This window comes from Cheilinus undulatus, linkage group 22, assembly GCF_018320785.1.
Source record: "Cheilinus undulatus linkage group 22, ASM1832078v1, whole genome shotgun sequence".
In the NCBI taxonomy this organism is placed as follows: Eukaryota; Metazoa; Chordata; class Actinopteri; order Labriformes; family Labridae; genus Cheilinus; species Cheilinus undulatus.
The window spans coordinates 4,094,314-4,111,730 of NC_054886.1; the positions used below are offsets into that span (position 1 = coordinate 4,094,314).

Sequence of the window (17,417 nt, forward strand, 5' to 3'; positions counted from 1 at the left end):
GAAGTAATCTTGTGCCGACACACTGATGCAGCAGTGGGGGAATGCAACTTTAAAAACTACAAACCTCACTTCCAAAAAAGTTGGAACACGGCGTTAAATCTGAATAAAACAAAATATACTGATTTGTTGATCCCTTTCAAGCTATATTCTTTTGAAAAAGCACAAAAACAAGATATTTAACCCTTTAGGCACCACAGTTTTTTCAAGAAAAAATTCAAGATTTTAAAAGGCTGTAGCTTGAAAGTGGTTAGAGATAAAAGGCATACTGTAAATTAGAAAAATCTTCAGTATAACCCAAAGTTTGTGATGGTAGTAAATTCACTCATCTAACTGGCATATTCTGACATCAACCATGAACACCCCTGCTGCCTCCACCGCCATTGGCTGTGCATTTTCTCCCACGGCCTCTACCACATCTGCCGCTCCCTCCGTCACCATTCGCGGTGTTTTGACCACCCCTGCTACCCCCACCATGTCCCATCCTCGGCATTCATCAATTACTCCCACCCCAGCCATGGTGAGGCAAAGCATTGGCTTCGGTATGTGCTGCTTGTGGACATTCACGGCACACTGACTCGCTGTCGTTGCTCACAGACGCATCGTCAGTTTTGGTCTTACCGGACGACTGAACGTCATCGTCAGAGGTGAATATTCCACTTTGGTGAATATACCTCAACAGTGAACAGACCTCCCGGCATTGTTAATATTCTTGCTACAGTTCACTCTCTTTCTCTCTTCTCGCTCCGACTACAACCACTACTACCACTACCTCATCTCCTCCACCGGGGGTGCATCTTTCAAACTCTATATACTCCAAAACTTCGAATAGAAACACACCCACAAATGCTGTTCGAAATGAAGTTACCCTTGTCTGCCATCTGCTGGTATAAAGTAGTAACAACATTAGGCACCATATTTGCAGCTAGAGCCTGTTTAATTCAGCAATGTTGCTTGTCCCAATGTTGTGACTTTGGTGCTTAAAGAGTTAACTTCCTAAGACCCTGCATCCACATATGAGGACATTACATAAAAAATGCATTCCAAACAAAGGCTCAGGTCTCAGGAGGTTATTGTTCAAGCTATTTTTTCAGCACACAGATATTCTGAATTTGATGCCTGCAGAGTGAATTAAGTTGGAACCGGAGCAAGAAAACACCGAATGCTAAAAACAACTGGATCATTATTCAGGTGACAGTACTATGACTGGGTATAAGGAGGCACTCCTGAAAGACTTGGTTGTCCCTAATCCATGACTGCACAAGGTGCATCACTTTGTGGAAGGCCAAACAGGCAATGAGTTCAACAGATTATGAACAGTGCTCCTTTGTGTGCCATTGCAAGGAATTTAGAGATCTCACCATCTACAGTTCACAACATCATCAAAAGATTCAGGGAATCTGGAGACATCTTTGTACATATGGGGCAAGGTAAAAGAACAGCACTATATGCTCATGACCTTTGACCCCTAAGGTGGCACTGCATTGAAAATTGGCATCATTTATTGATGGATGTTAAAATATGGGCAAGGGAACTCCTTGCAAACCCATCGCTACAATGCACTGCTGTAAGACTTTGCCATGTGTAGTGAAAGTCAACATCAAGAAGAGCATGGAATGATTTTGAATTGAAAATCACAGCATGGACTCACGAACACTTCCAGAAATTTACACAGTTTGCTGTGCCATCCACAGATGCAAGTTAAGGAAGAAGACAAATATAAAAACTGCTTTGGGCCAAAGCTCATCTAAAATGTGCTAAGGCAAAATGGAAAACTGTTCTGTGGTCAGATGAATCAATCAGGTCATGTTCTGTAGACTTGAAAGGAGAGGGACCATCCAGCTTGTTATCAATGCATGCTTCAAAAGCCTGCATCTCTGATGGTGTAGGGGTGTTTTAGTGCCCATGGCATGGGTAACTTGCACATCTGTGAAGGCACTATTAGTACAGGGAGGTGCATACAGGTTTTGGAGCAGCACATGCTTCAGTTAATCAGTGTACACCCTCATTATTTCAGCAAGGCAATGCCAAGCCACATTCTACATGAGTTACAACAGCCTGGCTTCACTGCAAAAGAGTGCCGAGGGAGCCAGGAATTTGGGGATTTTAGGGTCCCTGCACACTGAGTCTGTCATTTTTAGATGTTTCTAATGGAAAAAAAGGTCCTGTAGTTGAAATTTGTACACTGAGTCCGATTCATTTGTATTAACCACTAAAATTTGTGGAATGAGGCAAATGTTAATGAAGGACGAAGCTGAATATGAGGCTTTTTCTCGTTTTGAAAAACACACCGGATCCATCCATCCTGACAGAAAGCTTCAAACAGTACCAACACGTGCATCATTTAGCCACAGATCAGGTGTGGGATCATATGCCGGCTCAGCACATCTCCCTTGGTCCTGTACTTCTCATGGCCTCCTGATGGCCATCCTCCAGGCCACACCTCCACATTGCACCATGCATTTCTTGGTCAATTTTTCATGGCCTTTGACTTTATCCATGGTTGATATTGTGTCTATTTTTCTTTATATTGTGTTATTTTTAGTACATCAGACCAAACATCCATCTGCTCCTGCTGTAAAGGCTCCTTGTAGGATGATGAAGAGAATCTTATGTGTAAGATACCTTTTAAAACCACCCCCGCAGAGGTTGGCATCCCAGTTACGTAGAAACCTGCAGCACAGGACAGTGTCCTCACTCAGCAGATGAACATAAATATAATTTTTACCATCAATATATACGAATATATCACTCTGAAAAGAAGGTTTAACATACAGAATTTAAAAAAAGACAAATGCTACCAGAATTAGTGTCAGTATAAGATTAGTTAAAGTATGGCAAAGAAATAAACTGTTAATTTCAGGAAATCGCAACACATAGTATGAAGCAACAGTCAGGCAGATAGTTCAAAGTCAGAACAGGACATATAAGGAGGCAGGTTTAGATCAACTGAAGCACCAGAGCAGCTTAGACAAAGACCTCTAGTGCCTCCTAGAGGAAAAAGTGAACCGGGTACAATAGAGACAGTGAATAGAAAATCAAACATGAGTATAACTCTGTTGCTGAATTAAACGGGATTTTGTAGCTCTCTTAAAGGTGAGGAAGTTTTAGGGATTTGTTTGCCTTTAATCAGAGAGAACATGACTGTGGATAGTGAAGAATTAAAGGGAAAGAGAGAGTTTGAAATAGGAATAACAAGCTGGAAAAGAGCTACAAGTCAGATAGTTTCATGAAGTAGGACCTAACTTCTCGACTAGAAAAATATAAGGCTGGCACTTTGATCTTCCTCTCATTTAGTGTACTAAAGTAAATAAAACTAGTGTGATGTAGGTTAAGATGTGCCACATAATTATATAAGCTTGACAAAAAATGTCCACATAAATGGCTGACATAAAAATCACTAATCATCGTCAAGGATTTTGGGCCAGTGTAATGGCAAATCTAAGAGACGAGAAGAAAAAAAGGCCAATCAGTCAGCAGGAGACATTTCTGGATTTATTCACACTTGGGCAAGTGGGCACACTAATCACAGCATCAAGAATGGCAATGGCTGAATGTGCCCTGAACCTTTTGTCCAGCGCTCTTTTATTTTCCAGGTTACAACACTTATTTGCTTGCCTACACTTCAGGTTACACACAGATCGGAAAATAGGTCATACAAAAAAAAACCCTGTTAACCCCTCCTGGGCTAGAAACCCTCATATCAAAGATCCCTTAGCTATACAACCCTTGATTTCCCCAAAACATCTCAAAGAAGGAACACCTTGCTAGACATACTTTCATGGCACACAAGACATGATAGAAGGTTTGGCATCCCATGAAAACGAAGGTGCACATACTTTCTCATCACAGCCAGCTGTTCAGGTCTCATGGGGGGGACACGGCAGCGCAGGGGTTAGCGCTGTTACTTTACAGCAAGAAGGTCCCTGGTTCGACCTTCTGTGTGCATGTGTGGGTTCTCCCTGGGTACTCCGGCATCCTCCCACCACCAAGAACATGCTCATTAGGTTAACCAATGACTCTAAATTGGTGTTAATGTGAGCATGCCTGGTTGTCTGTCTCTGTGTCAGCCCTGTGATTGATCGGCGACCAGTCCAGGGTGTACCCCGCCTCGCGCCCAATGACAGCTGGGACCCCCAATGAGATATGCGGTATAAAAGATGGATGTACGTGGTATAAAAAAAATGGATGGATGTTCAGGTCTCAGTCAAGATGAGAACCACGCGTCTCCACATTCAAACTCCAAACAAGAGCAAACTGCACAAAGCTGCAAAACTTTGTTGGAGTCTTGGTCAGGTCAGGTATGGCAGCATATGTTGATTTGGAACTTCACCACATCAACCTTAATCGTGTACTTCTCCAGTCTCCTAATGGTCATCCTCCATGCCTGCACCAGGTGCCAGGTATCTCAGCAGACCCCTCCATGACACACTGAAGAAAATTAGCATGCATGCTTTGTGAATTGGACCTTGTGATGCAGCTGATAGAGAAGCAAAGGAGAACAGTGTGTGCTGCTCTAATCTTCATCTTTATTTATCAGGATGTCAGGAATCAAGGAATAGTTCTTAAGCTTTTCAGTATGTTTACGATATCATGTCAACTAATTAATAAAAAGTACTACGGCAACAAACTCTTCTTGTCAAAATGCTTGTTGAAAGAATTAACAGCAGCACCATCAAGTGTTGAAACTAGGAATTGCAACAGTCAAGCACAGGCCTCATGTTCTGTGGGCATATTCCATTTTACTTTTAAAATTTGCAGAAGGCCAAGATCTAAAATGGAACATAGAAGGCATTTGGTTGCCAGGCCATAGTTTAGACAGCCAAAATACCAGACAAGTGTTGAGTAAGGATGCACCTAAGGTAAACTGACATACTAGATCGACAGACAAATGGTGGATGAATTTTACATCCATCTAGGCATACACCATAGACGGTATTTGGAGGGTAGTAGCAACCCTCTGTCCCTGAAATCCCTGAAAGCGGATTATCCTATCTGAGGACCTGAATTACCCAGATTCGATCTACGGTAGACCTCTTTGGTGTAAAACCTGACTGTTCAGCAGTATTAGTGCAAAGACCATGCCCGACATTGAGGAAAGTTAAGAACCCCTTCCAGACTGGAACAACGATGCCCCTCTTCTGGTCAGCAGGGATGGTGCTTATTCTCCATACTGAGCAGATGAGAGCATGCAACTATAGAAGGGAGGTTTCACTGCCTTCCTTGAGCATCTCAGCCTGGATCCTGCATACACCTGATGCTTTCCTTAAGTCTGCTCCAAAGCTTGCATGTGGGTCCACACATTGAATTTGCAGCATTCAATTGGAGCTCATGACCTGGAAGACCTGAATCCTGTGTCAGGATCGTGTCATCAGGTGCCTTTACTGTATGCAAGCAGAGAGGATGCAGCTTCCTTGAGGCCGGGCAGGCATTACTTCTGTCCTTGTGGCCTTCTACCATCTCAGGCCACAAACTCTGGCCTTCACATTACCTCCTCAAATTTATGACTCAGTCTCCTGCATGATTTGGTTTTGCCATCAAGTCTGCAAACAACTCTGTCCTCATTTATAGACCAATATGCCCACAGATGGTTGCATTACATCTGCTGCTTACACAACATGGGTTGTGGGTGAGAAGACAACTATTGTGTTGGTCTGATACTAGACAGTGCAAAACAGCACCTGTCTGTGCATGCACAAGGTGTGTAAGCAAACATTTAAAGGATCTAAAGAAACGTGTCTGTTTAAGGAGAAAAAAGTCTGTGCATACCTGGAAAAGTTTGTGCAGCTTGTGGTCTGATGCAGAGAGCTGAAGGCCAGTCTTCCTGTGGTTTTCACTCAGACTGAAGCATATATGAGCAGTGGAAAATGACACAGAAAACAGCCAGAGGGAAGAAAGCTTTTTCACACTCTTTTTCATTCAAGCATGCATTCATGCTGACAAAATGGAACCTTACTTTTTGGCCAAATTTACTCTGATCCAAAGAAGAAACCTCCATGAAAATGCAACTGGAAAAAAATTTTAAAACTCTAAAATTGTTCTTAAAAATGACTATTGCACTCCTTGTGTGTATAATGTATTTCGTTTCATCTAAGGTCCAAAGATCTACAACTTTCATTAGATAAACTTAACTGGTTGTAATCTTTTTGTACCTTGGGTTCCTTGGATTTGTTGTGAAGAAAGTGATGGTGGATCCTGAGGGTAGCCCAGTTGAGAAACACCGTTCAATACATAAACCCCCAAGAGGATCTAGCTGCAGACCTCTATGGTGGGGTATTTTAGGCTTTTCTGCTGCAGACCTTTACAATAAGGCATCCTCCAACGTGGGCAGGAAGTGACGTACATTACCAAAGCCGGAACCAGGATGACATACTGTATGACATTTGATTTGATCTGATGATGATTTATCAGGCTCCCTGTGTTTGTGCCAATACAAGATACTGCTGTATCGATGTCTGATATTAAGGAAGTAAGCACAATTCTCAATCACCATACCAAACAAAATTCATTATAATGTTGGCTAAATAGCATATTTATATCAATATTAAATCACCTTGCATTAGTGTCTGAGTGCAGGCGAGGAGAAACTCTGCAGTTACAAATGTAGCGCTGCTTTTGAAAGACAAAGCATCGATCCTAACCAGCAAGCAATGAAGAGCAACCACAGGAAGACTGGTTTTCAACCATAACCACAAACATCAAACACTGAACAGGTTTGTCAGAAGAGCGCTACTGATATCATCAGTGCATCAACTCTTTCTCTTTTCAGTGTCTTCAATCCAGCAGAAGTTCATGAACTTATCCTCATGAGATGTGATGGATACTATTTTGAAATGTACAAACCCTCATAGAAGCTGTGAATAGTTGTGGAAAACACCTTAAAAAGCCAAACCATGTACCTGAGACAGAGTCAAATAGTGAGAGTGTCATTCAACACTGTGTGCACTGACATCATCTTAAACATTTTGACACACGGCCCTCCCGTAACCCTTTTAGGCATTTCAATTGTATTTCTTTCTCTCATTTTGGCAATTATAATGAGATGAGGATATCTGGCAAAGATGCTCATCTTTTAAGGAGTTTTGGAATTTCAGAATCCACACTGTGTTGACAAAATTTTCCACTGTGCAGACAAAAAACTGACAGTTGTCCTACTCAAGCCCTTTTTTTGCCCCTCATTCTACTGCCATTGCAAGAAAGAAATATGAACTACTGTTAATTACTCTAAAATTCTGTCATTCAGAGGCAATGGTCTGCTGGGTAGCTTTGTGTGACCGCCAGTCTCTGGGTAATGTCTACATGTATGGACAAAAATATTTGACCAACTCTTCACTCTTGTAGGGCTCCTTGAGGGGGCATGGGAGTTTGCACATCCAGTCTACATGTGTTTTCTAGATTTTGGGGAATGCTTACATCTGTGTCCCGTGGGGGTAATGTGGGGGGTACTGTGGGAATATGGGGTCCCGGGGCCACTACAGTGAGCTGTCGGGTCCCAGTATAACCACAGTGAGAGTTGCGTCCGCACCCTAGGCACAAAGTCCAACACATTCCCAGTTTGTGTTGGCCACCACGGGGGCTGCCCCTTGTTTCCGATTCTGTTCGTGATTTTCATGAACAGGATCTCAAGGTGCAGGCAGGGACAGAAGGGTTTTAGTTTGGGTCACCTCAGAATTCCATCTCTGCTTTTTGCAGATGATGCTGTTCTGTTGGCCTCTTCTACCGGGGACCTCCAGCAGGCACTGGGGGGAGTTTAAGTACCTCAGGGTCTTTTTCACAAGTGAGGGTAGAAGGGACCGTTGGATCGACAGGTGGATTGTTGCAGCATCCTCAGTACTACAGATGTTGTACCGCACCGCCGTGGTGAAGAGGGAGCTGAGACGGAAGGCAAAACTCTCAGTGTACCGGTTAGTCTTTGTCACAACCCTCACCTGTGGACATGAACTCTGGGTAATGACCGAAGGAAAAAGATTGCGGGTTCAGGCAATCAAAATGAGATTCCTCAGGAGGTTGGCTGGGCTCAGCCTTAGAGATAGGGTGAGGAGCTCGGACATCCGGAAGGATCTCAAAGTAGAGCCGCTGCTGGTTTGCGTCAAAAGGAGCCAGTTGAAGCGGTTTGGGTATCTGATCGGGATGCCCCCTGGTCACCTCCCTGTGGAGAACGTCTGGGTACGTCCAACTGGAAGGAGACCCGGGGCAGACCCAGAATTCACTGGAGGGAGTATATCTCATCTGGCCTGGAAAAGCCTTGAAATCCCTCAGGAGGAGCTGGAAAATGTTGATGATGTATAATTGACTAGCTTAGCCTGCGACCCCAGATAGGTAGAAGAAAATGGATGGATGGATATTTGCATGGCCACAACTCTTATTGAATTCAGGTGTTTCAATCACACCCGTTGCCACAGGTGTACAAAAGCAAGCACCTAGCCATGCAGTCTCCATTTGCAAAAAATTTGTAATACTAAGAGTGGCTCAGTCAATCTGAGAGTATGTCTCCTCAGCCAGCCCTTTGCAGCACAAGCAAAAAGTCTATATATAACTCTGCACCTTCTTTTTCCCTAGACTGGATTAAAGCAGGACCATTCTTCATCTCTTTTACCTTCCTGGTCAGCATCCCTGAAGGTCTTCAGTGTCTCCTCACAGCAGTGTCATACAAAGGCGTGAGGTTAGCCGGCTCCTGCTAAGAGACTGTATGCAAGACAGGAGGTCTCACTTTGCTTGAGAAAGAGCATGCCTTTACTTGTTCATAGTGGGACTGAAAGAGTGACTCTGGGGCTTTGCAGATTGTCGGATTGTTGTTGCATTTCCCTTTGATATGTCATCTTATGTAAGTTTGTCTTTTGGTGTGAAGATGAAATCAAAATAGCATTTTTGGAAAAGATAAGCTTTGTAGAGTTGTTGTTCATGTCTACAGTTATTTTCTGCACGGTTTGTCTGTTGTTACTTTTAACAAGAAAAGCACTATGAAACACCATGCCTCTTTGCATCAAGACAGCCCTTTCTGCTGCTCTCTTTAAAAATAGGTAGAAAAACACAAGATAAGAACAGCATGTTTGAAAAAATGGAAAAAGGACCCCTTGTTTGTCCTCGATTCAAAAAAGTGTAATGTGACATTTGTGCAGCCTAATCAATCATCATCTATAATCGCTGTGCATGATCACTGTTTAAGAACCACAGCAGAAGTCTGCACATCTGCACGCCTACAGATGTCTGCACTATGGCATACACTCAGTCTCCTCAGAATAGTTGTAGGTTTTTGTGAAGTGCACTTTCACATACAGTGGCTAAAAACTTCTATACACCTCTACATTTCTGTGGTGTAAAGAAACGAGGCCACTCTTCCTTTAAAGAATGCAAAGCATCTGCTGTAATAATGAGAGCCTTTTCTGTGCATAGCCTTCAGCAGGTCACCCAGCAGATTTTCACCCAAATTCTGGTCTGGGCTCTGACTGGACCATCTTCAACCTTTTACCGTCTTCTGGTGAAGCCATTCTTTTTTAGATTTGGATGTCGCTTCACTGAAAGGTGAAACTCCCTTATATATTCAGCATTCCAGCAGTAAAGTTTTGTGCAATAATTGACAGACATTTGGAGATGATCATCATTCATTCAAGCTACTATAACCTGCATATGTTGCAGTAAATTAAATGATGCAGAATACACTGCATATGAAAAACCTGCCCCGCCTCTTCAAACCTACTGAGAAGCTCTGTTATATAAAGAGCGACAACAGTCACAGTCATGTTCACAATGAGGGGCCTTATCTTGGTATCAGTTTCTCTTCTCTGCAGCTTCTGCAAGTACACCACAATGGCTGCACTCCTCACTATTCAAAGCTACTTCAGAGAAAAGGCTGAAGTTTTGTTCCTAACGGGGTCTTGTCTGTTTCAGTTTGGATGGTTGTCTCTGAGTCTCACACAGTGGAGGTGTGACCTGGTGAAGATGTCACACTAGTCTGCTCCAACTTTTCCAGTTCGCCCAATCAAATTGCCTGGTTTAAACTGGTCAACAGAAGCAAGCCCCTCTGCGTGGCCAACATGTTTGAATATGGTGAACCTGTGGGACTCTGCAGTGGATTTCAAAATGGGAAATTTGAAATGGCATCAAACATCTCGACTGTCTTTCTCAACATCAAACAAGTGGATCTGTCTGACTCTGGGCTGTATTTTCGTTTACTGTGGGCACAGATCCAGTGATTGTTGGTGCTACATTTGTGGAGGTGCAGGGTAAGTTTCTGCAAAGGCTGTTCCATCTTTTAAAGCTCATTTGCAAATGTATCAAGAAGAAAATGAAAATATACTGACAGACACTATATTGCCAAAAGTATTCACTCACCCATCCAAATAATTGAAATCAGGTGTTGACTTCCATGTCCACAGGTGTATAAAATCAAGCACCTAGGCATGCAGACTGTTTCTACAAACATTTGTGAAAGAATGGGTCACTCTCAGGAGCTCAGTGAATTCCAGCGTTGGACGCGGGCCGGGCTTGGGCTCTTTTGTTTTAAACCTGCCAATTAGAGCAAGGTGTCGTGTTTGTGTTTAACCAATTTAAATGGCAACACTTGAACGCAGCAGCCGCTCTGCCCCCTCCGTTCCCGCTCTAAGTGTCCCAGCCAGCAGTAGCAGCAGCGAGCGTGCTTTCAGCGCAGCTGGAAGAAAGGAGGCCTGGACTTGCCCCTGAAACTCTGGATGCTATTCGTTTTCTGCATGATGCCAAGTAAACAGACTGTTCTTCTTGTGGTGTTTAAAGAACAGAGTCTGCCATGTGAAGCAGCTCACTGTTGTTGAATTGGACGTTACCATGTTCAGAATTGATTAATAGTTCTTCTATAGAATAGAATAGAAGTTTTTATTTGTTAATAGGCCTACAATTGCTGCGATATGTACGTCAGCTGTTGCTGTGTGCTGCTGCATCGTGCGCGCGTGCAAAAAAAACAAAAAAAAAACAAAGTCGGGCTTCATACGGGTTCGGGCCTAATAATTCTGAAAACCTGTCGGGCCAGGCCAGGCTAGGGCTCCACCCCCTTGGGCTCGGGCCAGACTCGGGCCCAGATAATAGGCCTGTGCAGGGCACTAACGAGGATCCACATCAATGAAGGCACATCCATTTCCTGAGAGGGGCGGAGTCAGACAGCTCAGTAACATTTAAAGCCACAGACACAGAAACAGCTCGTTCTGAGCAGGGCTGAAACAGAGGGGTTTTTAGACATGCAAAAATCAAATACTGGAGTTTTTTCAGCAAAAAAAAACATCACAGGCATGTTTTGAGGACTTCTGAGACCAATATAAACTTGTCTTGAAAGGGTAAAATATGTGACCTTTAAGATGTGTGAAGCAGTGTAAGGGTTTATGAGGTTAACATCACTTGTTGGACAGGAAGAGGCTGCACAAACGTGGAGCAGATGATGAGGAAACTGAGGCCTGGTACATCAGATCTCTTTTAGAGTGTTGAAACATGCAGTGAAGTTAGCAGGCGTCATATCTGTGCAGGTATTGACAACCTTCCTGAAAGAAATATGATAACACACTCTAGTGTAGACATAATCGAGCAGTCTGTTCAGACAGAGGAAGTCTCTGCATCTGTGAATGAGAGTAAGCAACACTTGTTGCAGTGCAGTCTGAGGTGACAAAACAAGAAGGCCTGTGAACAACAACTGTGAGAGTCAAGTCTGAACTGAACCCATACACACCCGCTGACTGTCTCCAGCTTTTTATCATAAGATAACCACATTAATAATGTGGCATACAAAGGCATGAGAGAGATTGGGGATTATTTCAGTCATGAATAAAGGTCGAGCTACACTTTCACGAGCTACTTTCATTTATACACGACTAAAAATTCAGGGGAACTGTCCTTAAAATCCTCCTGAGTTTGTTGTTCACCCATTCACCTCTCAAGAGAGCACCAGGGCAAATCAAAGATATAGGAAATCTGGAGAAATGCCTTTGCCTCCTCAGGTGGTTCTATGATTAAAAAAAAAAAAATCAGCATCAATCTATGATGTAGATTTTACTTGGGCTCAGGAGCACAGCCAACTATTTTGAGCTTAGCTCATCTGAAATGGACCGACCTGATGTGCAAAAGTGTTTCATGGTCTAATGACACCACATTTCATATTGTTTCTTGAAATGGCCACCACCGAGTGCACGAGGCTAAAGAGGTAAAGGAGCATCCAGACTGTTGCTTCTGTGATGTTTGAGGGTGTATGAGTGCCCATCGTGTGGCTAACTTGCACATCTGTTAAGGCACCATTAAAAATGAGAGGTACAGAAAGGTTCTGGAGCAACATACATTTCCATCCAGATGACACCTCTTCAGGAACATCCCTGCAACATACGCAACAACATATAAGGACATGTCACAGTGGTCAGCTGATGCTCCTGAGGAAGACTGCAGATGACAGTCAAGGTACATGTCAAGGTAAAAAAAAAAACATCTCCTACAATTAGTTGTCTGCAGAAAGAAACCCAAGAATAATATTCAGAATGAGAAGACAAAATGAACTTGCTGAATTTATGACTCGGGTCAAAATTTTGCAAAATTTGTGTAAAGTGGCAAATGTGTAATTTAGAAAATATTCATAGTTTTTTTTTTAAGGCAACCCCCTCTCAGTGTCTCCTAACCCCCAAGGGGATCCGGACCCCCACGTTGAGAACCGGTTAAGTTCACAACTTTATCTGACTGATGTATTTCGGCCTGTAGCCTTCATAAAACAGAAAAAAAAAAAAAATGTGATAAGAATCAAACAGTACCAAATTACGTAAACGTAACCAATCAGACTCACATGTACACCAGCCAATGCCCTGTCCTCATTAACATCAATCTGAAATCACATTTTTTAACACAACAGTTTTTTAAAACTGCAGATTTTTTCTCTGTGCACATCCTTTGTGTTGTGTTTGACATCAAATTCAGGTAAAAGATGAACAACATACAGATAGACGCCTCCCTTCTCTGCGTAAACAGTTCCGCTTCTCACTTCAAAAGTACAGGCAGCTCAAAGCCTCAGTCATTTGCTCAGTGATGAACCTTGCCTCTATTCCTGCTGTGCTGCTGTGCAGCCTCAGTAAGTAATCATCATTATTGTGTTTAACTCCATAGTCTTAACTTGCATTAATTGCACTTTTTTTGCTCATCACTAATTTTCTGACTTGTCTGAGGAGATGTGCTCTGCATCTTTGCTGATTGAAAATGAGTTCATGTTTTGATCACTGATCTGTTTGTTTCAGGCTGGCTCTCTGTCTCAGCGTCTGAGGCTCAGACTGTGGAGGTTCAGTCCAATGAAGATGCCACACTCATGTGCTCCAACATGACCATAAATAGAAATGCCACCTTCTGGTTCAGACTTGTTGAAGAAAAAGACATCCAGTGTATATCTTTTAAGACCAGTCTCAACAGCAAAGTGGAACACTGCCCTGGCATTCACCCTGCTAGATATAAAATGTGGTCCAGTTCTGCTTCCATCTCTCTCAAAATCTCTTCAGTGAACACGTTCGACAGTGGAACATACTACTGTGGATTCTACTCAAAAGGCCGTCCTGTTTTCAGAGTAAAACACTTAAAGATCAGAGGTCAAGGTAAGGTTATTTTATTGATTTCTTATTACATTTATCTTACAAAGCATTCAGAAAGTTTTCAGACCCCTTGACTTTTTTCAGCTTTGTTAGGTTGCAGCCTGAGCTACAGTTAGGCGCATGTGCACACATGGACTGAGAGGTATAAAAGTGCATGGTTAGAGAGATTCGGGGTCTCACTCGTGTACCATTGTCCTGCTTTAAATAAACGTAACGTCAAGGCTGCATTCAGCTCCCTCTGACTCCTGGCTCATCCTTTAATGTACTGTTTCCGGCTACAACAATACCATCCCAGCAGTGAAGCATGGTGGGGGCAGCATCATGCTGTGGGGGTTCTTTTCAGCAGCAGGGACTGGGAGACTGATCAGGGTTGAGAGAAAGCTGAATGGAGTAAAGTACAGACACATGCTCAGTTAAAAACTTGCTGCTTCAACTAAGTATGGAGTAAATGGACTGAATACTTATGTACATGTGATTTTTTATTTGCAGAAATGTCTAATATCAAGTTTTCATGTTGTCATGATTGGGTACTGAGTTGTAGCATCAGGCTGCAACATAACAAAACCCATTTTACTGGGGTACTTTAAGTCTCCTTTGTTTAATATTTCTCAACCATCATCATCTTTGTAAGTGTTTTTTAAAATGATTTATGTTAGTAAAGTGAAATAAAAACGTTTCTTTCCATCTTTAATAGGCAGTGATGAGGCACAGGAGAGCACGGTCAGCGAATGTACAAGTAAGATTTTCCTTAGAGTGTCTGCCATGCACAGACTCCATATATAAACTTCAGATAAAGTTCTTTAGGGTAGTGGTTCTCAACTTTGGGGTCAGGACCCCCTTGGGGGTCACAAGACACTTAGAGGGGGTCTCCAGCTGCCCTAAAAATACTAAGAATATTTTTAAAATTACACTGTTGCCACTTTACACCAATTTTGTAAAATCTTTTACCCCTTTTCATTATTTTTTCTCACCACTTTTAACACCTTTTTTTGTCAGTTTTAAACTCTTTCCACCACTTTTTTTCTCTTTTTGCCACTTCTGAACCAATTCTTGCTACTTAAGCTTAATGTTGCCTCTGTTGACCTGTTATTGCCACTATTAACCCCTTTTTTCATCCTATTTCACCAAATTTCCAGCCATTTTTACTAATTTAAAACCATTCCAGCCACTTTTTAACTTTTTTTTACCAGTATTCCTACCCATTTATGCCACTTTAACTCATTTTTGCCTTTTTTGCCATTTTTACAAAATTTTAATTTCTGCACTATTTTTTGCCATTAATGACCCATTGTAGTAATTTTTATACCATTTTAACACACCCGGTTTATGGACGGCCTTGTCTGCATGACTATTCCAAATTGTGCTGTGTTCAACCATCTTTAGGTACAGTGGGGATCCCCAGTCTCTGGCACCTTTATTTTTTGGGTGGGGGTTGGGGGGTGGGGGATAATATTTCAGCTTTCAAAACTCTAAAATAAAACCTGACCCAAAGAACTTTCTTGTAGAAGAGTGTGGTGAAACATCAAAGCTGGTCAGTCTGATCCTCTGTGGTCTGGCTGTTTTCCTCGTGATGGTCATTGTTGGTCTGGTTATTCAAATCAGGAAACTCCAGACAGGTGTGTTTTTGTTGCTTTCATTTTTTTTAAGACATAACAAACGATGCAACACAACCTTACAGTTAGTTACAGAACTTTTTCTTTCTCTTCCAGCTGCTGCAGAACAAAAGAATTCACAACGTCAGGCAGGAAGGAGAGAACCAGAGCCAGATGCTGTTTATGCCAACGTCAGATAGAAACGAACTGAAACCACTGCTTGATGATTTATCGAACAGTTTTGTACTCTTTTTTTTATTTGTATGAGTAAACCAGTCTGTGCTTTAAGACAAAGACCTGATGAAGGCTCCCTGCAGCAAAGCCCTAATCCCTAATATTTCCTCTTTTTTCTTTCAGTCTGTCTCTTTAACAAATGCAGTTATAGCTGATGATTTATAGAGATGACCAAGATAGCACACAACACTTCTCTGACAGGAAATAACAGCACTGTGTGGTCTTAGCAAAACTGAGAGGCAAAAGATGAAGTCTGAAGCATCAAAGGTATCTATAAATCTTGTGAAAAAGGTTTAAGTCTCTATAGCTTCATTAAAGTTGAAACGTACAGTCTTGACTATCCTTTTTAAACTGGGATATCATGAATATAAATAACGTGAATAATGCTGGATCTTTCTTGGATGTCTGTATGCGTAAACATATAAAAATATAATTTCCTTTTTATCTTGAGAAAAGAGACTGACATTGGACGCAACAAGAAGAGACATATTTTAAAAGTTAAAGAACTTAAACTACAAATCAGAGCAGCTTACTTTTTCCCCTACTTGGCTTGCCATTCTAATGACGCTATCCTTGCCTACATAGCCCTTACAGTAGCTTGTCTATCAAGTTTTGAACTTGGGTGACTTTCCAGGGTATAAAGATTAAATCTACACCAGTCAATGTAATATTAATTTTTTTTAATCAATTTTCCCATCAATGTTTATTGTTTCTGCTGTTAGCTTAGCATTAGCCACCATATTGTTTTCCCACAATGGATGTCACATGGGCTGTGACAACCAATGGCAGGCTTGTCTGTTGTCGTGTTTTGTTTATACACATAAAAGCTGGAGGAGAGAGTCTGAATAGCTCATGATAGAGAGAAAGAGAGACAGAGAGCCTGTGATGTGTCCCTCTGTGTCACTGAAGACAGGAATGGCTCTGAATAATGGCTCACAATCAATCAATATAAAAAAGCACAAAGACTTATTTTTTAAATGTTTAAATATTTTGAAGACTTTTTGTCACAGAACGATTACTTGTCACTTTTAGGTCCCCAAGAGATGGAAGGAAAACTTTGAGTAAAACAAAGCCTTAGACGTCATTATTCACTGTGTGATACATAAAAATGCTTGAGTATTATCAACCAGCTGTCATTGGGCAAGAGGTGGGGTACAACATGGACTGGTCACCAGCCAATCACAGGGCACAGGGCAAATAACCAAGCACACTCACAGCCAGTTTATTTGAAAGCGAACCGAGACCCCTGTTTTTAAGATTCCAGAGTCCGCTTGTTTGGTCAGCACCAGACTTCCTGTGAGCTTTCACACCACTCCAAATGAACTATCCAGAAAAATGGACCTGAGTTTGTTTAAAGTGGACCAAACAGCTCTGGTGTGAATGCCCCCTAAGTTTTAGTGGTACATTAAATAGTTTAAAGTACAGGGCGTCGCCAGACCCTCTTTACTGGGGCACGTGCCCCAGTATAAATGAGCTGTGCCCCAGTATCAGGGGCAGACTGGCCATCGGGAGTACTGGGAGTTTTCCTGGTGGGCCGGTACGGCCGGTGTAAAAAAAAAAAAGAAAAGACTTTCAGCAGTTGTTAATGTGTCGCATCCACCGCAGTGTTTCCCATACATTCATTTATTTGTGACTCACTAGCGACAGATGCGCACAGCACAGTTTGAAGTCTTGTGGACACAAAAACAGTCAATTTTATATTATTATTTTTTTAATGAAACCAAATGATGCTCTGAAACATTGTCGCATGACTTCTGTAGATGGATATCAGGAAATTTTTCCCCCGAAGCAGAGACAGGGAAGCAGCAAGAAGAGATGAGAAAAAGGGAGGTAAGGTCTGGTCATAAATTAGCTGGTTAAGCTAGCCAGCTAAGCTAGCGATGTTATTAGCAAATCTGTTAAACTTAAATGCCTATATAAATATAAATTTGTGCAATGCCTTTTTGATTTTGCTGCTGCAGAGGATGAGGATCAAGGTGCTAGAGGAGGAGAGGGAGGAGGAGGAGAGACTGAGGTGCAT

General features: G+C 42.2%; 1 protein-coding gene across 1 annotated transcript; it reads left to right on the forward strand.

The window, feature by feature from the left end:
* Window positions 1–13,018: 13,018 nt before the first annotated feature.
* Window positions 13,019–16,116, forward strand: LOC121505010. The gene is made up of 5 exons (XM_041780130.1): window positions 13,019–13,063; window positions 13,227–13,574; window positions 14,266–14,307; window positions 15,077–15,187; window positions 15,281–16,116. Exons 1-5 carry the CDS (start codon window positions 13,021–13,023, stop codon window positions 15,361–15,363), a joined length of 627 nt encoding a protein of 208 aa, XP_041636064.1. The 5' UTR covers window positions 13,019–13,020; the 3' UTR covers window positions 15,364–16,116.
* Window positions 16,117–17,417: the final 1,301 nt, after the last annotated feature.